We start from the raw sequence: 21,371 nt of genomic DNA on the forward strand, positions 1-21,371 counted from the left end.
GGCCGACGCGATCGCTCATGGTTGCTGTTTTCGTCCAGTCTTGTGCGACAACGAACCATTTTCCAGACTAAGGAAAATCCAGCCGTTTCGTCAGTTTCGCCGTATGTAAGTGAGCATCGTTGATTCGCTTCCGCGACCGCAACGTTAATCGCGACCCGAGATTTCATCAAGTGTTCAGAAAGCGTTCATGTAAAGACAGGAAGTGAGTAGTTAGTACAAAAGTACAGATCGGTGACGAGAGCCATCTTTGACGAGCATCGGCTTGTTCGTGAGAGACAGTGGAGAGTGGAGAGACGACGAGCTCGCATCGACGACCACCAACCACAAACGCGGCAGCGGCAGCGGCGACGACGACGACTACGACTACTAGTACGACTACAACGCGGTAACAGCGACAACGACGCAAACAGAAACCGTGACGACGATAAAGAAAACGGCGGCAATTATACCGGCGCAAATGACACCGGTCTCTCGAGCCTTACGATCTAACGTAAAATAGTCGTCTCGCTCTCGAGAGTTATTAGCTCGCGAGGCGTCCATACCAGTCCGTACCCTCGTGGCGCGGGAACAGCGGGAACAATTGCGCGCCGAGTCACAATTGTCACAAAGTCTACGCTCGGCGCGAGTGTCGTGTGTCGTCCATAATTCACACATTCGCGGCAATCCTCACTGGCCCCGTTTACAATCGCCCCAAAAGTGTGACTTGTGTCCCACACACGATGCCCAGTGCCGCACACCCACTCTCCACGCTTTCACACTCTTCCAAGTATATATACTCCCACACATCGCGTTTCATTTAAATGTAGAGTAACGACGGTCTTGAACGTTCTTCCTCACGTTAGCTCCACAGTAGCTATGGCGGTTCGACTGTAGATCACGAGTGTGCATACGAATCGGCGTTGTAGAAGCCTTTCGCGAAAATGCCTTTCTTCAGAAGGAAAAATAAAAGAGAGCAGATATTTCCGATTCTTCGTTCTTGCGCCGCGCTTTTATTTTCTCGTCGCCGAAATTTTCACTTTACGATGTAGGGTATTATACGTACCCCGCTCCCGTTTTCACCATTTTCGCGCCAAGCAGGCCAGACCTCTCTCGCACGCACGCACATTCTTCTATTCAGTCAATTCGCATCAGGAAAGTTCAATCCGATGTTTCTCTTTTTCCCCTCATTGTCTCTTTTCTTCTCTTTTGTTGTCCAAAAATCCATTGTGTATGCCAAATAGAAATCCCTTATTCATTCTTGCCGTAAAGGTCATTACACATACAAAAACTGTAATCGTAAGGTCTCAAGCAAATTGATCAATCACAACTCGACTCTGATGAACCAATTTGCTTAGGGCCTTACGATTACGATTAAAATTTTTGTATGTGTGATGGTCTTTACTGTTTAACGATTCTCATATTTAATTTTTAGAAAAGGGATCGCGAGACAAGAATTGTATACAGAATGGAGGGAGACGATGGCCCTTCAGCCATCGGTAATAAACCCACCGTTATTAAAGGTAATCGTTACATTGATTATTACACTTTTATATATTCTCTGTCATCTCATCGTTCGGAAATCATAAATATTTGACTTGTTTTTTATCCTTTGTTTTTTACACTCAAAAAGTTAAGGTAAGATTTTTATTTTGCGGACGATGACATAATAAATATTTCACGCTTCAACTATAGCTCGTGCTTCGCTTTCAATTACTTTTCTACTTCATCAGCAGCGCAAGAAGAAATGGGACGATTAGATGTACTGGTATGTGGACAGTGTCATTCTGTCTTTCATTTTGTCGAAGAATTTCAAGAACATCGCACAAAGGAGGGAGCCTGCTCCAAAACGTCACGTATTCGTGACACCAACGATGTTTGTATCTCTATACTTTGTGTCTCTAGATTTGTATGCAGCACACACACACAGATTGTAAAAAATTACTTATTTGAAATGTTTCTTTGATATTTTCAGAATGGACAAAAAGCACAAGTATGGGCATTTCTATTATGGAAGGATACACAAGTCCAAGACAGTTCAGACAAGGAGGCATCTAACGCATGGACATTGTACCAGAAATGGTGTAAGATGGATACGAAAGTGAAGGAGGCTTGGGTCACAGCAGGAAAAACTATACAAACCTTTACAAAAATTAGTAACGCAAAGATGCAGGATACCCTGATGCAAACCAATGTCGAAGGTTACTGGTTTTTAAAAATTTTTTTACCTTCTTTTTTTTTACTTTTTTTTCTTTATAAAAACTTGTAGAACGCAAAGAAAATGTTACCTTTATTAACGAGATTAAACTTGATATTGGCTGCTTCACAGGTGCCAAACCGATAATAGTTCGTAAAGTTGTTAGAAATGGACAACCGGAAGAAACAGGCGAAGCTAAAAAGGATTCTGCGAAATCACTGGAAACAAAAATACAGAAGAATGAATCTATGGAAATTGAAGTAGACAAGAAGGAAAAACCAAGACTGAAACCATCGATCAAGCCCAAAGTATTACACTAGTTGATGCCACTTGTTTAACTAAGTACAATACATGTTTGTGGAATCTGCTTTTATTTGTCTTATTATTTTTGTAGATCAAGTCTGGCAAAGCAACTACCGAAGAAGATGCAGACCTAAGTAACGAAGAATATAATGTTGATAAAATATTAGCCAAACGTTTTAATACTAAAAAGAGATGCTCCGAATATTTAATCAAATGGGAAGGCTATCCACAGTGGGTACTCTGTATTAATCGCACATGTATCTTTTTTTCTTTTTCTAATAATTCTAACAGTGTCGTCTAAAATATTCCAAATTTATAGTGAAAACAATACATGGGAATCTGCAGAGGCTGTAGCAGCATGCAAAAGTTTATTGGATGAATTTGAGCGGAGTCTCGCCAAGCAAAAGGAGTCTAAAGCAGCGCAACAGCAGGCTAATACAAAAGTCGTCGGACGTGTGAGTTTGCCGTTGCAAAAATCAGTGATAAAAGCTGAGACCAGTCAGCCTGGACCAAGTACTGCGGCTCAAGCAGGGTGAGCAATTTGACTAGTTTTTAATTAAAATGTGCAATTACGAAACATTTTTATATTTCTGTAAATCACTGATATTCAATGCGAATTTGCTAATTGTTGCATATACGTAGACGCCCGATGCGGTCTAGTAAATCAAAAGCGATGGATCAAGTCAAGCAATGGTGTGGCTCGATGAAAGATGAAGAGAATGAACGTATGTATTTGAACTTGTACATGTACTTGTGCACTTGACAGATATTTAATTTTGTAATCGACATATTTAATATTGAACGTGTTAATTAAGTAACATATTAAATGACATTAAATATACGCCATTTGAATTAATATTTGTACGTGTAAATTTGTAGTGTTAGGTAAAAGGAGGATCGATGATTCGGAGAGCGATTCGGAAGAAGGAGGAAGCAGTGCCGCAAAGAGAACGAAAGGTGACACGGGCAGTGATGACGAATGGACTGGGGAATCTGAAGACGAAAGACTATTAGGCCGTAGCGACGTGATACAACGTGCATTCAATCGCGCTAATGCGCAGTCGAATGGATCCAACAGAACCTCGGTTTCATCCACTGATCTGGCAACGTCATTAGGATTGCAATCTCCGGATGGAGCAAAATCTAGCCAACCGCCTGTTTTAGTGGCTAGCGCCAAGGGGGTTGTTAAAGTCGATCCCAAACAAATGCCGAATTTGGCTTCCGGTCTCTACGTTATGTCGCGAAAAGACGGTATCATCAAATTGAATTCGTCCCCCAGTGGGAAACTAGCGGTTAAAGGATCTTCGACGACGCAAGGTGTTGTAATGGTTCAAAATCGAGATAATGCAAACGTAATCAAAAAACAAGTAATCTCGACGTCGCAGTCCAATTCGATGACTCCTGTGAAAGTCGTTTCGAAAATGGACGGAAGCCAAGTGGTAACGCAGATGAAGGTGGTCACCAAGGCCGTTACACCGAAAATGGGCAACGTGCAGAAGAGCGAGCCTATAAAGATACAGCCGAAACCGGATCCGTCGCAATTGCAACAGATACATGTTGTGGCTGCAGTGCCGACACCGATAACTTTGCAACCGAGAGTACCTACAAGTGTAAGATCTGCCCCTGTCACGCCTCAGCGAACGGTAGATGGTCGTCCTTTGCTACCTAGACCGTCGTTACGTCCGACAGCGACAACAAGCGTTCTTGGTACAATTCGTACGCCCGTCAGAGCACCTGCACCGAGACAGATTCAGGCGCAAGTGACGCGTCCGGTGTTGCAAAAGCGTACGACGGTTGTAAGTACTCAACAGACCGTTTCACCGGTTGTCACAGTGACCGGTACGGTTACACAAATTAGGCCAAAATTCACTGTACTCACAACATCTCCGCAGTCCAAACAGGTAATCAAAACTGGTACCAGTCCAGTACAACAGCAACAACAACCACCAACACCGTCATCACAACAACAAACAAAACAGTCTTCGAAGACACCAGTAGGTAAGGCACAATCATCATTGTTATCTCCGCAACAAAAGTTATTAATGGTAAAGAGGAAGGCCCAAGAAGCAGCAGGCATAAAACCGGGTGGTCGTGGACTTTTGGCAGGTCCTCGTACCGTTGCAGGACGAGGCAGAGCGAAAGTGGGTACTGAAACGCCTTCAGCGATAGGTCAGGCAGGAACTAAGCCTCCGAAGGAAAGCAAATTAGCAGAAGGTGATGGACTTCACATGGAATTCCACGAAGTTGGTTCGGAAGAGAGTAGCAGCGAAGATGAATCAGATCTTCCCCCTGCTCCCGAGCCAGATGCCATTACGGCTCCAGAACCTGACAGTCCACCGCGTCCATTTACATTATGCCCTCTCACAGGACGCATAATTGGTCCAGATGGTGAACCGATTGAGCAATCGGATGAACCTGAAACCGGTGAGGCAACAACAAATTCGACTATAACAAAAACTGTCGCTAACACGTCCGAAGCTACGTCAGCAGATCTAGCCACGGCTACGACTGTCGTCGCCAATACCAGTACTATCACTCCTACATCCACTACAACCACGACTACCGTTACTGCAGCTGCCTCTACCAATGCCACCGCCGAATTGGTCTTACCTTCTCTTGACTCGCTCACCGAAAGCGGTGGTATTATGAGAGTAGAGATGAGTCCAGGTGGAACGACCGGCACCATTGTCCAAGACAGTGAAACAGCACAGATTAATCTATCGAATGTAACGATATCTGCGCCAGATTTACCTTGCTTGGACGATACCGCTTCTACAGTAGTAGTGACCGCCGCTCCACAACCTGTATCCACAGCAACATCTTCGACAGAAACCGTCATTTCTAGTTCCGCTGAAACATCCATTACTACGGTATTGTCGACAGTTCCGGCGACATCTACCGTTACTATGTCCGTGACAACGGCGGATGTCAAAACTGGGGAAAAAATATCGGAGGAGAAAAAAATAACGACGAACGATGCATCCAATCTAGTTACTATAGCCGAACATGGCGTCGTCTATCAAGTCGCGAGCCAAGCTGAGGATGGACAGACTCTTCTTGTGACGCATGGCGCCGATGGTGAGCAACAATGTGTATATGTCACCACCGAGCAACAAGGAGATGACGGATCAGTTTTGACGTTGGATCATGCAGTAGCTGAGGCTGTAGCGCAGTTGATCCCCGATCAAGTAAATCTCACGCCCCAGTTTTATGTAAAGGAAGATGGAGCAGAACCAACGGAAAATTCAATGGTTATGTCTATAATGGATAACACAAATGCGTCCGATGTAAGTGGAACCCAAGAAGATAACGATGGACATAACGAAGGACAGTCCGTTATAGCTCAAGTGGTGCAAGCTGAAGAACCCACTCCAGGTAATAATAACGTTCACTTGGTTGCACTCTGTCATTTTCAAGTAGATTCCGTAATTTTTGTTCAAATTGCTCCTAACGTGAAATATAAACTGTGTATACTGGTAATGACAAAATTATTGAAACTTCTTGTGTATAGAAAGATTGAAATATTTAATACTTTCATTCAATCTCTGATTTTTTTTTCCCCCTTTTAGGAGGAACCAGGAGGGTAGTGCTGTTATTACCGGACGGAAATTTAATGATGACCGAAGTGGATGAGGATCAGTACGCTGCTTTGGAACTTGATAAGTGAAAACGGATATCATTTTGCGCATATGCTAATAAAATACCAAGCCAATGCATCGAGTTGCACTTACGTGCATATTGTACGTTTAAAACGTGATCGTGAATTGTATATATGTAAAAACGTTCAACGTTCGTACAATTGCACGTTAATGACGTCTTAATATTCAATGACTAGACTAAATGTTGTAAGACGGAGAAATAGCTGGTATACTGTAAAAAAATCAGCACACACCAAGAAAAAGTTAAATTTTTAGATTAAACAAAAAAAGGAATATGTTTATACATACATGCATACAAACATACATGCGCATACACACACACACACACACACACACACACACACAATGTATGTGAACACACATATGAATGTCTGATTGTAAAACAATTTGCAGACATCTCCATTTTATGTTAAACTTTAATAATATCGGATAGCACAGACAAATACGAAACACAAAGATAAAACAGTACTTTCAATGCAGTGATTTAGTATGTGCGACAAAGCAAACATTGTATTTGTAGAATAGTAAAGTATAATATGGGGTTTTATATTTTCCAATCAATAATAAGCTTTGGTAAAGAGAAATCTTATTCCATGCATACAAAGTCCAAAGTGATGATACGGCATGATTGTCGGATACTAAGGTAAATTGAATCCATCCAATTAAAGCATAAAGCATGTAAAGAATACCGCAATTCTATTTAGCTGAAACAAAAATTTCTTATTCCTTATTTTATCTCAAAGTTGCACAAGAATGGGTAAAATTATGTAAGAATGTGAAATATTCTATAAATTATGTTGTCTGATAGGTATGTATGCCGTATTCATTATATGATTGCAACATGTGTTTTATATAACAAATTTAATTGGATGTACTAATATCCGCTACAGACTGAAAGTCTAGTATAACCTTAATCCAACTTTAAACTATAATATAAAAATTTTGATTGATGAAAAATTGACACGAGAAAGAATTTATCAAACGTAATAAATTGTTTTGACAAAGATAATCTCACGCGAATTGAATTCGCACTATATGTAATGCCTTTATATCAATTATAATATTATGTACGACAGCCTTTTAAATGTGCGCTAAAACGTACGTTAATGCATCCAATCAATTTCGCTATGATGCAACCATCACATGGATTGTGTATGCTTATCTATAGAATAAATACATAAGTGCACTCTAATGAACACTTATAATTTCTGAAACCTATAAAGCTTAAAATACAATGTTGTTGAACGGAGTATCAATTTGCGTTCTGTTATTAAACCCGTTCCTACAGTAGTTGCAGGTAATCTTAAGATATTGCAAACTAGTTGTAACCGCTAGTCCGTGTCACACTATTCATTGGAGATTGAGCATATGAGTTAAAGATTAGAATTTAGAACAAAGTGAATTAAAATTAAAATTATATCTGACTGGTCGAATTCTAATTCGTAATCCTCAGTCTCCAATGCGTAGTGTGATACAGGCTTTATGTATGGAGTAAAAATTTAATTCCGTAAATAATTTATATAACGTATAGATGTGAAATAATTTTAATTCTCACGCAAAATCTATTTGCGATTCCTGCAATGAAAACGAACGTGGTTTCAACTTTTTTTCCTTCTATTAATCTGTTCCTTTCTTTTTTCTTATTTTGTAAAGAATTTAAAAATTTAAAAAAAAAACGAAAAATGACGTTCCATGTACCGACGATGTTTTATTTTGGCTTCATATATTTGAAAACCGTTGAAATATGTCATAAAAAAAATATGCATAAGTTTGTATTTAGTTCTCAAGTTTATTTCATTAATATCGCTTTTAATATGCAATAAACATAAAATTATAACTTTTTACAAGTCGGTCTACTTCGAAACGTTATATCCTATGATCCTGTTATTAGAAACCTCAATGTCTATAACCTTCATGACAAGTTTTTGTGTCATGTATATTACAAAAATTTCCATTATTTTTTTATCACTTTCCAATAAATTTTAAATATATGTAGTTCTCTTTTGAATTAACACCTCGTCATCCGTATTCTGTAATTAAATAAAAAAAATAGCGAGGCTATAATGTCATATAATCTATAATATACATAACGTGAACTATAAATTTTCAGTGTGATCGCAGTGAATAACGAGATGCAATCTAAATGTATAAATAGCCTTGCTGTTTTTATTTTTATTATTATTATTATTATTATAGAATGCATACGTTGAATGCAGATGACATTTAAGACAGAGAGTTGCATATATTTAAAATTTATTTAGAAAAACGATAAAAAAAAACAATAAAGACACACATATACATGTTACATATCGTTAATTCTTTCTCAGGAAAGTCGAATCAACTTTCTCGTCAGTTAGACGACCAGAGAGAAGTAACTCAAAGCCAAAATTACAAAAAACAATTTTAATTGCAATCCCTAATTCTGTGGAATTTCGCAATTATGAATCGAATAAATTATACCGGGTATATAAAAAAGTATAATTTTTTAATACTATTCTATTTCTCCTCTCTCTACCTCTTTTAATTCCTCTTCATTATAGAAAATTATCATGTTACAAAACGTGAGCAATTCTTCAGCCAGATTTCAATTAATGGCAAGACCTAATTATTCTCAATTCACTATCATGATCGAACCTAAAACGCAAACAGGGAGTATTTCTCCAGGGATGCATAGAAAATTGATTATTTTCTTTCGTTGCGATGTCTTGGATGAACCTGATGAAACGTTAATAATAAATGTGCAACAAGGACGTTCGGTAATTATTAAATTACGTGGGTATCGAGATCCACCATTATTGAGAGGTAAATGAATTTACAATTGTAATAAACTCGTCAGCACATGTATAAGTTGCATGTATGAAAAAATATATAAAATATATAGATATAAAATATAGAAGATAAAATTGATACGGTACATAAGAAAAGTTCAGGATTATAATCTTCCATATATATATATGTATACCATTGTTTTTTATAGTGATTAATATTCCCTATTTCCAATATTCATTAGATAAACTGCAAACAATGGTAAAAGACACGAAATGGATTATAGAAATTCCATATAGACAAATGGATTCTTACAAGGAGGTATAGCTCTATTTTTTAATTTTTAATGACATTCAAAATAATTATGCAGTTACTAGTTAAAAAACTATTTTAATAAAAACTTATAGTTTACCGACACAGATAAGAGTGCATCAGATACCTCTACAAAAAGTGTAATGCGATATAGGAAAATGAAGAGCTTTGACTGTGGGGAGTGTCTGGTAGGTGAACAAGTTACCTTGCCCCTGATAATTAAAAATGTCGGCGGCGAGGGAAGATTCTTCATTATGAGCGAAATAGATTGGTGTTCGATGCACATTGAGGTAAAAATAATGATACTATAAAAAAATAGAAAAAAGTATAGTAATTGACAATAACTATACAAGTATATTCCTATCTTACTTTAGGATGTTACTCACAATAATATACTGATTTTACCATCTTTTGCTATATGGCCTGTGTATTTTACCCTTAAACCACAAGAGCATATATATCTGTACCTCTACTTCTTCCCTGATGCTCATGGAATGCATGTAAATTATAATGCAAAAGAAATAAATTTGTTATACCTTTTCTGTTAGATGTCTTTTCTTCTTTTTTCCCCAGTATTAGAACATATCTAGATATAGAAGTACAAGTATGTACCTATAAATTGAGATCTTTCTATATTTTATACTTAGGTTTCTATATTTTATAGGTAGTAGGTATGGTATGTAGTTTTTTTCCGCTAAAATACCTAAGTACTTAGATACTTCCAAAAAAATACCCGTAGATACCTTTTTGATAAAGTATCTTAGATACTTAGTGGAAATTGCATATGGTACCTAGTACTATCTAAATATAAAAAGATCTCAAATCAGGTACTTGTGTAACATTTGTATCTAGATATGTTCCAATACTGTTTTTTTCTAACTTTCTTTTTTCTAAAATTAGGTGGAAACATTATATACGATTTGCAACAATTGTTCCGTGGTAACGACAGAGATCATTGGAGATGGAGTCATGTACGAACAATAGTAGAAAGGTATACTTATATATATATATATATATACGCGCACACACACACCTAGATAAAAGTTATAAACACAATGATAAGAAACAATGACCATGTTTCGATAAATACTACTAGAACTGAAAGTCTATACTTCACGTGACGTATATTATAGATTTTCAGTACTAGTAGTATATCGGAATACGGCCATAAAGTAGGTTGCGAAAATTCCATTTTTGCAAACAAAAAAATCTTTTTGCGAGAAGAGGTCTTCGAAATAGACATTTTCTCTTTTTTTCTTGGCATGTTCGCTTTTTTAAACTTCTTCCAAACTTCCTCTCAGTCCCCCTTCGCTCTTAGATTCTTTTTCTTTACTTACTGTCGTAAAAAAGACACAATAAATATTTTTAGATTTTAACCAAGAATATTACAAATTTATTAAGTCGACAAAGAAACTCTTTCTCTTTCTCTCTCTCTCTTTTTATTAAAGTATTGTGCAATACAGCTTCGATCAATTTCATCATCTTAGGAACATTTTTTCAAACATGCAATAAAAAATCCAACAGAATCACTTTCAGGACCAAATCTGCATACTTTTTTCGCATTCTCATTCGTTAAACTATCTATAATGTATCCTCGAGTGCCATATTTGTCTGTTTTTATTCGATCTTTAACAGATTGTAATTGGAATTTCGGAAATTGTTTCAATGCCCAAGCAATAATTCCTTCATTCTCTGCTATTGTGATAGTGCATGTACTATACACCAATGTCCCTTTTGGTTTCAAAAGTCGTACGGCCTATATAATAGTATTTATCTTTTTTAAAGTTTAATCTATATATATATATATATATATATATACACACGTGCATATATAACAGATTACAGATACATATTTGTGTGACAAATAATTTAATTTGTGTACTTACAGTAGAAAAGAGATTTCGCTGTAAAGGAACGTAAGAATGAAGTTGCGCCGGCGTGATCGTATTGTATAATTGCGGTCTTTGACCTAACGCACTGCATGGAGTATCTAAGAGAATACGATCGAAATAATTTTCTTCGAATGGAGGTCCGTCTGTATGGACGAAACTATGCTCTCGTTCGATGACAGCCTTTGTAGCATCACAACAAAATATTTTTATATTTTTATCATTACACTTTTCCTTAAATCGTTTCGTTTTACCTGAATTTTTCTCCAGAGCTATTATTGTACCCTGAAAATTATATCAAAGATGATAATTAAATTCAGTGAATACACTATGTATCTACTTTTTTTTCTGATTGTTATCGTTTCGTGCTTGTGCGAATTTAAACAAGTAGATGAAGTGTACACAGTAATTGGAAAGAATAATGATATGTTATGTGCTGTGTAACAAAGAAATTCTGTTTTTCTTTAAAAATTTACCTGTCCTTTCATAAGCAAGGAGATATGTGTGGTTTTGTTACCAGGTGCAGCACACATGTCCAAGATTGTTTCACCTGGTTGAGGATTTAAAACTAGGCTACACACAATAGAGGGCAAATTTTGTAATAATGCATGTGGTCTCAAAGATTCATTATTTACATTCAATTGTGGAACTCGTGAGATTACATCAGTCATAATTATTGCAATACCACTGGAAAACAATTTAGTAGAAAATAGAAAAAATTTAATAACGCGAATAATGTTATCATGCGTGTAAAATTTTAACATTGAAATATTGTGTAACATCTACAATTTAAATGTGATGGTTCTTTATAACGATTCTAACATGATTAAGTAAGCCAGCTTCTATTCTCGCGTATATTTGGAACTCTATACCGTGGATTTGTAGCTGCTTTGCAAAATAATTCTTTCCTTGTTTGTCGAAGAATGCCGTTACCTAAATATATCTTATTACTATTTGCATATGGTTTAATTAAACCTTTCTTACATTGACCAGTAACATCAGCGAATACACTAACTTTAGTATTAATGCTTAAACCTATAATTAAATAAATTTAATTACAAGATTCTTTTACGGATACTTTTAATTACAGAAAGAATTCTATGTACACAGACTCTACCATTTGGCATTCCAATAACGCCAGGAGCATAAACATGAGAACCTCTTAACACAGCCGCACCACATATAGCGTCAACGATAATTTCATCTGGATATATCTTTAAATCAAGAGATACCGAAAAATCCCAACTGTCGACTGCAACTATTCCATTTGGAAGATCCGGTAAGAAGTGAATAGATGGATCCGGTTTGCCATCCTAACGTAATACATAAGTAGGTATCACATGTAAAATTTTCTTGTAAAAAAAAAGTACGTACCTAAAAATGATAGGAATATACTATACAGAATATATCCAGGCCAAAAGACAAATCACATTTCTTTATGTTTTGGAATTACGAAGGTTTAAGGAATAACAGTGTATCTCAGATATGTCAAGATTATATAATGTCTTGGAATATATGAGAAAAATGTTTAAGTGTAAGTTTTTTTCTAATATAGTTTGTGACTGAAAAACAACTCATATAAGTCACAATTGCTTATTGTAGCAAGATTAGCATAAAAATTATTAAATATCATAATTATGTATTACTACAAAAAATTGATTTATTTGGCGTACCTGCTTTAATGCTTTATATAAATTGTCCAGGTCGTTCGTATAATAATCTGTAAAACGATCTAGTCTATAAAAGCTCTTCTTAGGTGTCGTACATAACCATTTACATAGAGCATCAACCTTTTCCTACAATTTTTGTTTTTCTTTAATGCAAATAGAAAATATTTGATTTTGTCTAATAACAGTGAGATAATTTACGAAAATTTTATTAAAATACCTCAATTTCAGATTGTTCCAAGTATTTATCGTTAGTTATCGCTTTTCTCAAATCTTCTATTAATTCATCACGTATTTCAAGCTTATGTTTAAAGGGCAAACAATGCAATAACACTTGTAATGACGTCATCTCTCCTTTTCTATTTTTCTATTTTTCTTATTTATCTTCATACAAATCTTGATTCAATTACTCTTCAATTATTATTCAGCCGTTAGTTGAACATCTAATATAAGGTAATCGTCGGGTAAACAATTTATAATTTAGGTGGATATTTTCAGACCCAGATAAATTTCGGCGAAATTTTAAATATCTTCTGAATTATTGTTCGAAATCTCTCTGGAACATATATAGGAATATATTTTATTAACTAGGAAGTTTCTATTTAACCATTTGGTAAAAATGAAGAATTTGAAAGCTAATTGATTATACAAAACATAACGGTTGATAAAACTCTCGCATAAAAATTTCTTCTACTTTCATAACAGTTCTCATTTGCTATGCAGCTATTTATGTGGCAAGTTTAGAGTGTAATTAGAAAACAAAGAAACCATCAATTTTTGACATTTACGGGACATGACAACATCCTGTGTGAATAAATGGAGGTTTGTATATACAAAACCACTTGTGCGCTTTCCACATATTTAATTATCATTGTTATCTTAGTAAATATCAACTAACATCTGGTAACATGATATCAATATTATATTTTCCTATTCAACATTGTAACTGTTACCTATAAAAGCATTATACATTATACTTATTTGTTGAATGAGAAAATTATAATACTCATGTATGGTATGTCACTGTTATATTAGGGTTTGCCCCAGATAATCATTTAAAAATAAAAAAATTAATGTTTTAAATTTATGATTACCCGTAGCATATAATTAACAATAAAATAATATAATTAAAATTATCCGGACAATATGTATTGTAATAAATTAATTTTTCTTTTACGTATAGACACTCGCGATAAATTAATATGGTACTCGTTTTATTATTTTAATACAGTTTTGACCAATATGCCACAAACAAAATGTCTACCTTTGGAAGAGTATCAACAACTTTGTTTAGATTTAGATCGAATACGCCGAGAAACTGCGAATCTTCATCAGAAATTATGTCATGCTAGAAGAAATTTAGAAGAGGAAAAACGTAAACGTCGAACGATTGAGCATCATAAAAACTTGTTGGTAAAACTTGTTCTAGCATTAATATTTCCTAAGCTCTCTATACATATAAAAAATTGTTTCAAAGATACATATTATTAAATGATAAAATAAAATTTATCATTTAATTTTAAAACAAATATATGTATTTGTGTTTCAAAGGAAAGCCAAATCAGCATGGCTAAAAAGGTATTATTTCATGACAGAGAAGTAAACTTGAACGAAGATATAAGAAAGAAACTAGAATTTCTTAACAAATCCGAAATTGAATTTAAAAGCAATAATTTAACCGTCCAAGACAAATGGAATGATAGACAGTGGGTATAAAACTAGCGTAAAGTATTGCACAATATATATTCTATTTACATGAAAATTCGATGATTTCTAGTCTGACTACAATAACGGAAACGGATTCTACGGGTTCGATATTAAGTGACTTAAACTGTTTATCCAAGTCAGAAGATGATTTGGATACCGATACTATCATAAAGGTTCAGAGAGAAAAAAAGTGGAAAGAGTATAAACCTAGCGATGAATATTTTATGAATAAACAGTGTGGCACATTAGATAAAATTGTAGAATTTAAATCGTCAGATGAAGTAACAGCAAAAATGAAGGCAAAAGATAGTGCATGCTCTGTACCTGTCACAACCCAAATTGCATCTAACAAAGAAAATATTGATTCTAAATTATCCAAGGTCGAGTCGTCTTCTGCTAATCACAGCTTTATATCAAAGATAGTTATTAAACCGGAAACATGTACTCCATGTGGTAAGAGGTAATATCTATGAAGATGATTTTATAGCGACAGTTGTATAATAAGGATACAATTAAAGATTTAGACCAAGTTATATATCTCATTTCCCTCCTCTGTTTGATGTCAGAATCAGATTTGGAAAGATAGCACTGAAATGTAGAGATTGTCCCGTTACATGTCACACAGAATGCAAGATCCAAGTTACTTTAGTTTCATGTGAATGCAGAAAATCAGCAACGTTATTCGGTGGATCTGTAAGTACTGTACGAAACAATAACACAACATTTTACGTACTTTTGTGCCACAATTCATATTTCAGGTTGTCACGAAGTAAATGCGATGCTAGGAAATTTGTTACTTGACTGGTGGACTAACCTGGAAATATAAAAAGCACTGTACTGCGATTAAATTTAATTAACATTTATAAACTATTGTTGATAGCTAGATTATTGATAATTATTGATAGATATATCTAACTGAAAATATGCCATTATATAATTGGAGTTATTCAATAAATTTTTGTAGCATTCATATATATGTACATAATAGTCGTTACTTTCTGCAGCTCGCTACCCAGCTACGCAGTACGCACGTAACGTAACATGTTTCGACTTTCGTTTCGCGCAGTAATGGGCTTTCTACAATAAGCTATTACCCCATATTACCCCAGATCCACAATAGATTTTTAAGCCATAAAAAATGGACGAATCATAATCAATTAAAGCGGGGAGCACAGACTCTTACATAACGCATAAGAATATGTACCAATCGAAGTTCTCCGTTTCTTTCCCTTCCATGTAATAGAGAACTCTGGTTGGTTCAATTTCTTATGCCTCATATGTTATGCGTTATGCAAGAAAGTTGCTGGATTCTCATTGTATCCGATTTTCGTCGTACGACGCAAATCGGATGCAGGGTCTGTGAATCCAGTATCTGTGCTCCCCGTACTGACTTGCGGCTTATTGTAGAAGGCCCATTATGCTGGATTCAGCCTGCATCCGATGTGCGTTGTACGCGACGCTCTGCAACCAATCAGAAAACAGGATTCCGATGGATTTTGCTTGGTTTATGATCGGACTGGAGACCTGTTTTCCGATTGGTTGCAGAGCGTCGTACGGCGCAAATCGGATGCAGGGTGTGATCGGCAGCGTATGAGTAATGAGTTAACAAAAGAGCGCACAGAGCGCACCGAGCTCTCTCGCTCGCGTTACTCGACATTACTCGACATCACTTGTATAGGCTAGGGGCACTAAACTCGACGTTTACCGGTTTACGAGGCACCATCTCGCGATATTGTCGCGTACCGTGTTGTTAATTTCCATCGTCACGTGACTCGTCGAGCCAATCGTGGCAGCTCGATGACCCTATACGTGGCATAAGGTACAGATCCTTTCCACGTCCGCCATTTTGACATACGGTACTTTTCGGGAGTGTTGGTTTTATGTTTTATCGTTTCTCGTGAAAATAATCTTTTTTACTGAAACGTAAGTAACGTAAGTGCAATATATGTGCATCGTGGCGTCACCAGAGAACTCGATAGTAAGAGCAAGTCTCTGGGTAATGGATCTTTGAGCGGGGAACCTTTGACGATTCTCTTGGGAGTAGGTCGAAGGTGACAGGCCACCGGGTGTACTGTACGGCGTACGCAGTGGCTTCGCAAACCGCACGATATTCTCTACTTTGCTCGCGCGGTTTCACGCTCTGCTGCTATTTTCAATAGTATCAACACCCTTAAATAGTACGAAAACCGCATAGAGATCGTCGACAAAGCAGTCAATAGCGATCCCCGAGGGTATGCTGGTCCGATAATCAACGATTTTATTGAGGATGAGAATCGATAGCGAGCAGCGTGAACAGTCTCTCGTGCATGCTCTTTCATCATCTTTTTCTTTTCTCTCTCTCTCTCTCTCTCTCTCTTCCTTTCTCCCTACTTGACGAAAAGTATCGAACGTACGATTCCCGCCGTGCCGAGATTCATTGTCGATTGTCCTCTGTGTACGTGTGCGTGTGTGTGTATGGATGTATGGCCTCTCGTGATTGCTTTTTTACGCGATCAGGTTAGTTTGCGAGATTTTGGAATCTTAATTCTTGTCGTGTACATACATACGCGAGGATACGCCATGATCGCAACCGGGCAGACTGGAGATTGATGCTCCGGCTGATCACGAGTGCTGCGTTTCGACAAACGTGTCTTCATATTTCTCATATCGCCGCGATCGATTTCGAGTTTCTCTTTCATTCACATACGAATCGTTTTTTCGTCTATCGTTGCTCACGATATTACCTTACCCCCTTCTAAATTTACTCTCTTGTACTCGATTTTATGCATAAAAGATAGAAGAAATAAAAGAACAATTCGATATCTTTATACACGATACACGTTCGAATGTTTCCCGATTGCAAATGTAGATGGTATTTATATACATAAATATTTCTTGTACATACTACGCACGTATTTATCAATCACATAATGTTGCTGAATTTATTTCATCGTGTCAATCCAATTTCTTCTTACGTGAATGCTACAATTCTATTATTTAAAAATTTTGTATCATGTCTTAATATATTGTGTTGTATAGTTGAAAATTATAGGGATGTTATATTTTCCATTGTATTTCGTGTTCCTTAGTGTTAAATGTAATGTAAATACAGTTTCAAACTATATAAAATTGGAGGTGAAATTAGGGATAAGCAGGAGCTGTAATCTATCATTGCTTAGAATGACAATGTGTTTCTAGACAATATATTAAAATCAAGCGTGCGTGCGTGCGTGCGTGCGTATGCGTGTGCGTGTGCGTGCGTGTGTGTGTGTGTGTGTGTGTGTGTGTGTGTGTGTGTGTGTGTGATGCGTGTGCGTGCGTGTGTGTGTGTGTGTGTGTGTGTGTGTGCGCGTGTGTGTGTGTGTGTGTGTGTGTGTGTGTGTGTGTGCTAAAAGTTTGACATACTCGATACATATATTTTTTAAGAATATATCACAAATTATTTTTATTGCAGTATAATGTAATGGATATATATATATATATACGTATATGTTATGCGTACATATGTATATATACACGTGTGTGTATATGTATGTGCATATGTTTAGGTCCTGACATACAAGTTCCAATCATGGGGAATATGTTTGCAACGTTATTCAAAGGTCTTTTTGGCAAAAAAGAAATGAGGATTTTGATGGTGGGTCTTGATGCAGCGGGTAAAACCACAATTCTGTACAAATTAAAATTAGGGGAAATTGTCACTACAATTCCCACTATAGGTAAGTATATGTCTCTTTCATATGCACCTGTAATTTAAAGAATGTATTATCAGATATTAAGTAATATTTTGTACATTTCATTCTTATAAACAATTACAATTTCTCAATTTATTCGACCGTAATAATATAGTTCATTTTTGTATATATTTTAGAGCTTTCATACAAAAAAACTTCCGAGTTATCACCACAGCCATATTGTACCATAATGTCAGAAGCAAGAAATGATACGTTAATTTCTATTAGGTATCATTTGTAAATAAAAGCAATTTGGATAAAGTTAAATGATAAGATTGCTTTAAAACAATTGTAAAAACAGCTATGAAAGCTATTCTTATCCCTTTCTTACAGTCGGTAAATAATCATAGAAAGTGATAAAATTCACTTACACTTTTTACAATTATTTACCAAGTGTCAGGAGGAAGGAATGTAGTTTCCTTTCATTTCGACAAATGTTTAATGCGATCTTACTAAATTTTGTTTTATCCAAATTGTCTTTATTTACAAATGACATGTGACAAAGATTAACGTGTCATTTCTCTGCGACTTCAGACATCACAATTCAATATGGCCGTGGTGTCTATTCAGCAGCCTTAAATCCTGTAATAGTTTATAAACATGTGAGAGATAGTAACATTACACGCACGTAAATGTATTTTTTAGGTTTCAATGTAGAAACAGTCGAGTATAAAAATATAAGTTTCACTGTATGGGATGTAGGTGGCCAAGACAAAATAAGACCTTTGTGGCGGCATTATTTTCAGAATACACAAGTACGTTTATTTTTTTTTATTAATTGTAAATTGTTAATGTTTTTCCATTAAATTGATGTCTTATTTCATTATCACATCTTTCTTTATATTTAATTTGTAGGGATTGATATTCGTCGTTGATAGTAATGATAGGGAACGTATTGGTGAAGCGCGTGAAGAATTAATGAGAATGCTGGCGGAAGATGAACTTAGAGATGCAGTACTTCTCATATTTGCTAACAAACAAGTAAGTAGTCTTTTGTCGGATTTGCATAAGAGTGATTTAAGCAAAGGACACTATTAAATGAGTAACATTTCAGGATCTGCCAAACGCAATGAACGCAGCAGAGATCACCGACAAGTTGGGGTTACATTCTCTACGTAATCGCAATTGGTACATCCAGGCAACGTGTGCCACGAGTGGAGACGGACTTTACGAAGGTCTCGACTGGCTTTCCAATCAGCTGAAAAATGCCAATCGCTAATTGGGGAAATTACTCTGTCAACATTCAGTTGCTATTAACATCATACAAAAACAGCTGCACGCCTCCTCCCCCCTCTACTACGAATGGGCAACAAAAGAAACAACCGATACAATCGTCGCAAGCTCTCCGCGATTTGAGTGGAAAATGTAGAAGAGGTTATTCCTGGGAGTTGACTGTGTCAGTAGGTTTTTTTTTAAGGGGCGAGAGGAGCGGGAAGCGGCCGCAGGCACACGATCGAACGGCCACATCGGACTATTGCCTTGCGCAACTTATTATAATTATTATTATTATTATTATATTTAGCATTATATAGTTACACTTTTTACACAGAGATGCCACAAACATGTGGAAAACTTGGAAGTAATTATATTAAAGTACCTAACTTTGAAACATACGATACACATTGATTAATGAGTAATTTAAATGATACCTCTCTTTGATGAGAAAATTTAACAATACACACACACACACATACACGCACACACACACACACACACATACACACATGTGCGCGAGAAAAGAGAAAGGTAAAGTACCCACAATGTTGCCAGTTTTGAATGCGTTGGACATACCGATTATCATAATGTAGCTGCATATTGTACATTACATTATATAAATATGATAAAAATGTGATCGATAGACGAGAGAATGTTGCTCGGTCCACTACATTTTCAAAAATTGCTCTTGCTTCGGCCCAGCGCGATTTACATGAAAATGCAAACAGTGATTGCAGCAGACAATGCAATGACTTATCATTTTTTAGTTACAAAAGTTTCTTTCTATTGTTTCGAATTCTCGGCGATAAAAAAAAACTTGGGAAAACTGAAGATGTGAATAATTATCTGATAGCAACTATCTGGTTACGGCAGGTGTGCATCTTCCTTTCACCTGTCCGCCTTCAAGCTTAATGTTTATTCAAACACATATATATATATATATATGTCTTGCTAGAAAAAAGGATTTATTTATTACACCTCGATAAGAATTAGAATATATCCTCAACATTCCGAAATTGTGCAGTGAACGCGATGGAAAATTCAAAGACTCAAGAGAGATTTGAAAGGGCTCTCGAGCTGTCAGCGAAGAGTCAGGCCTCGTAACTGTTAAATTCGTAAACTTTTGCTATTGTGGCGTTATATTGGCCATTAATTTTGGTACTATAATTTACGGTCGTTCTTCGATATCCCAACGTTTTTTTTATTTTGTCTTTGAAATACATTCTTTTTATAATATACTCCTACCCCTCTAATTTTTCATTCAATCGCCTTTTCGTCATATGCGAAAATTCGTATAATTATGTATGAATGTTTAAACAATTTGTGAAATATATTATAATTGTGCTTTATATAAGTAGTCCATACATTATTCGCCAACGGATACATAGTCTTTATTTTTATTTCGGTAAATCTTATTTAGATTGGTAATCAATTCCGAACATTTCCCACATCGCGTGTAACATTGAGAGATTAACAAACTTTAATGTACAATAAAAGTAGAGCGGCAATAGATATTTTTACGATAAGTAATTCTTTTATCATCGATTATTCTCGCATTCCAAGATCAAAGACGTGTAGCGATACGCGCGCGCGCGGGAATCTAAATCATCAAAGACTGCTAAAGACTCTAATCAAAGTTTGGCCACCTTCTCCTCGGTTTGTCTATGATTGTCCGACATTTTTCATCCATTCTATTTAAATACATAATGAAAATACTTAATGCTTTTACTTTAATTGCATGATGTGCATGCCCATGGACTTGTAATATTTATGATTAGACACTATTAAATTTTTACGTTTTTTTAATTTTAATTGTCAGCAGAGAGAGATCTAAGAGAGACCATGCCGGCCTTTTTTTTGTTGCCGTTGAAATTGCCCGTACACTTACATGTCTGCCAGTACTGAAAACCTATAGTTTACGTCACGTGCACTACAGATTTTCAGTACTGCAGGCAGTAAATTTTGGA

At 36.0% G+C, this 21,371-nt stretch overlaps 5 protein-coding genes across 26 annotated transcripts in view; 4 read left to right on the top strand and 1 right to left on the bottom strand.

The window, feature by feature from the left end:
- Chro (chromodomain-containing protein chromator) overlaps nucleotides 1-6,357 on the top strand; it is a 6,626-nt gene extending 269 nt beyond the window's left edge. For 2 of the 9 annotated variants that reach the window (XM_018510910.1, XM_018510915.1), the window contains exons 2-10: nucleotides 1,412-1,499; nucleotides 1,710-1,852; nucleotides 1,952-2,177; nucleotides 2,306-2,481; nucleotides 2,568-2,707; nucleotides 2,796-3,008; nucleotides 3,119-3,201; nucleotides 3,356-5,851; nucleotides 6,046-6,357. In XM_018510910.1, the coding sequence (XP_018366412.1) occupies nucleotides 1,412-1,499; nucleotides 1,710-1,852; nucleotides 1,952-2,177; nucleotides 2,306-2,481; nucleotides 2,568-2,707; nucleotides 2,796-3,008; nucleotides 3,119-3,201; nucleotides 3,356-5,851; nucleotides 6,046-6,143 (3,663 nt within the window). In that variant the 3' untranslated portion in view covers nucleotides 6,144-6,357. The other 7 variants (XM_018510913.1, XM_018510919.1, XM_018510916.1 and 4 more) reach the window with 7 other exon arrangements.
- Nucleotides 6,358-7,880: 1,523 nt separating this feature from the next.
- LOC108763379 (deleted in lung and esophageal cancer protein 1 homolog) lies at nucleotides 7,881-12,282 on the top strand. 8 transcript variants are annotated; one of them, XM_018510941.1, is made up of 8 exons: nucleotides 7,881-7,982; nucleotides 8,463-8,598; nucleotides 8,676-8,937; nucleotides 9,113-9,222; nucleotides 9,309-9,503; nucleotides 9,588-9,713; nucleotides 10,114-10,204; nucleotides 12,193-12,261. In XM_018510941.1, exons 3-7 carry the CDS (start codon nucleotides 8,685-8,687, stop codon nucleotides 10,195-10,197), a joined length of 768 nt encoding a protein of 255 aa, XP_018366443.1. In that variant the 5' UTR covers nucleotides 7,881-7,982; nucleotides 8,463-8,598; nucleotides 8,676-8,684; the 3' UTR covers nucleotides 10,198-10,204; nucleotides 12,193-12,261. The 8 variants fall into 8 exon arrangements, with proteins under 8 accessions (XP_018366443.1, XP_018366437.1, XP_018366436.1 ...); XM_018510935.1 differs by lacking the exon at nucleotides 7,881-7,982 and adding an exon at nucleotides 7,998-8,069 and having other exon boundaries at nucleotides 12,213-12,282; XM_018510934.1 differs by lacking the exon at nucleotides 7,881-7,982 and adding an exon at nucleotides 7,998-8,069.
- Nucleotides 10,636-15,287, bottom strand: LOC108763375 (putative methyltransferase NSUN6). 2 transcript variants are annotated; one of them, XM_018510920.1, is made up of 8 exons: nucleotides 15,210-15,287; nucleotides 12,990-13,325; nucleotides 12,776-12,898; nucleotides 12,220-12,415; nucleotides 11,975-12,137; nucleotides 11,579-11,789; nucleotides 11,100-11,387; nucleotides 10,636-10,969 (listed from the first exon to the last, which is right to left on the bottom strand). In XM_018510920.1, exons 2-8 carry the CDS (start codon nucleotides 13,116-13,118, stop codon nucleotides 10,697-10,699), a joined length of 1,383 nt encoding a protein of 460 aa, XP_018366422.1. In that variant the 5' UTR covers nucleotides 13,119-13,325; nucleotides 15,210-15,287; the 3' UTR covers nucleotides 10,636-10,696. The 2 variants fall into 2 exon arrangements, with proteins under 2 accessions (XP_018366422.1, XP_018366423.1); XM_018510921.1 differs by lacking the exon at nucleotides 15,210-15,287 and adding an exon at nucleotides 14,801-14,877.
- On the top strand, nucleotides 12,355-15,436 carry LOC108763378 (rac GTPase-activating protein 1-like). Of its 5 annotated transcripts, XM_018510932.1 has the most exons (6): nucleotides 12,415-12,431; nucleotides 13,493-13,591; nucleotides 14,001-14,182; nucleotides 14,321-14,475; nucleotides 14,547-14,936; nucleotides 15,043-15,436. In XM_018510932.1, the coding sequence occupies exons 3-6, from the start codon at nucleotides 14,012-14,014 to the stop codon at nucleotides 15,275-15,277; spliced, it is 951 nt and encodes a 316-aa protein (XP_018366434.1). In that variant the 5' UTR covers nucleotides 12,415-12,431; nucleotides 13,493-13,591; nucleotides 14,001-14,011; the 3' UTR covers nucleotides 15,278-15,436. The 5 variants fall into 5 exon arrangements, with proteins under 5 accessions (XP_018366433.1, XP_018366434.1, XP_018366432.1 ...); XM_018510931.1 differs by lacking the exon at nucleotides 13,493-13,591 and having other exon boundaries at nucleotides 12,355-12,431; nucleotides 15,043-15,435; XM_018510930.1 differs by lacking the exons at nucleotides 12,415-12,431; nucleotides 13,493-13,591 and having other exon boundaries at nucleotides 13,913-14,182; nucleotides 15,043-15,169; nucleotides 15,235-15,436.
- An 857-nt stretch (nucleotides 15,437-16,293) lies between these two features.
- Arf79F (ADP-ribosylation factor 1) lies at nucleotides 16,294-19,504 on the top strand. Of its 2 annotated transcripts, none has more exons than XM_018510942.1 (5): nucleotides 16,294-16,399; nucleotides 18,004-18,174; nucleotides 18,835-18,944; nucleotides 19,045-19,170; nucleotides 19,244-19,504. In XM_018510942.1, exons 2-5 carry the CDS (start codon nucleotides 18,027-18,029, stop codon nucleotides 19,406-19,408), a joined length of 549 nt encoding a protein of 182 aa, XP_018366444.1. In that variant the 5' UTR covers nucleotides 16,294-16,399; nucleotides 18,004-18,026; the 3' UTR covers nucleotides 19,409-19,504. The 2 variants fall into 2 exon arrangements, with proteins under 2 accessions (XP_018366444.1, XP_018366445.1); XM_018510943.1 differs by lacking the exon at nucleotides 16,294-16,399 and adding an exon at nucleotides 16,407-16,707 and having other exon boundaries at nucleotides 19,244-19,408.
- Nucleotides 19,505-21,371: the final 1,867 nt, after the last annotated feature.

Source organism: Trachymyrmex cornetzi, unplaced genomic scaffold (assembly GCF_001594075.2).
Source record: "Trachymyrmex cornetzi isolate Tcor2-1 unplaced genomic scaffold, Tcor1.1 scaffold358, whole genome shotgun sequence".
NCBI classification, from domain to species: Eukaryota; Metazoa; Arthropoda; class Insecta; order Hymenoptera; family Formicidae; genus Trachymyrmex; species Trachymyrmex cornetzi.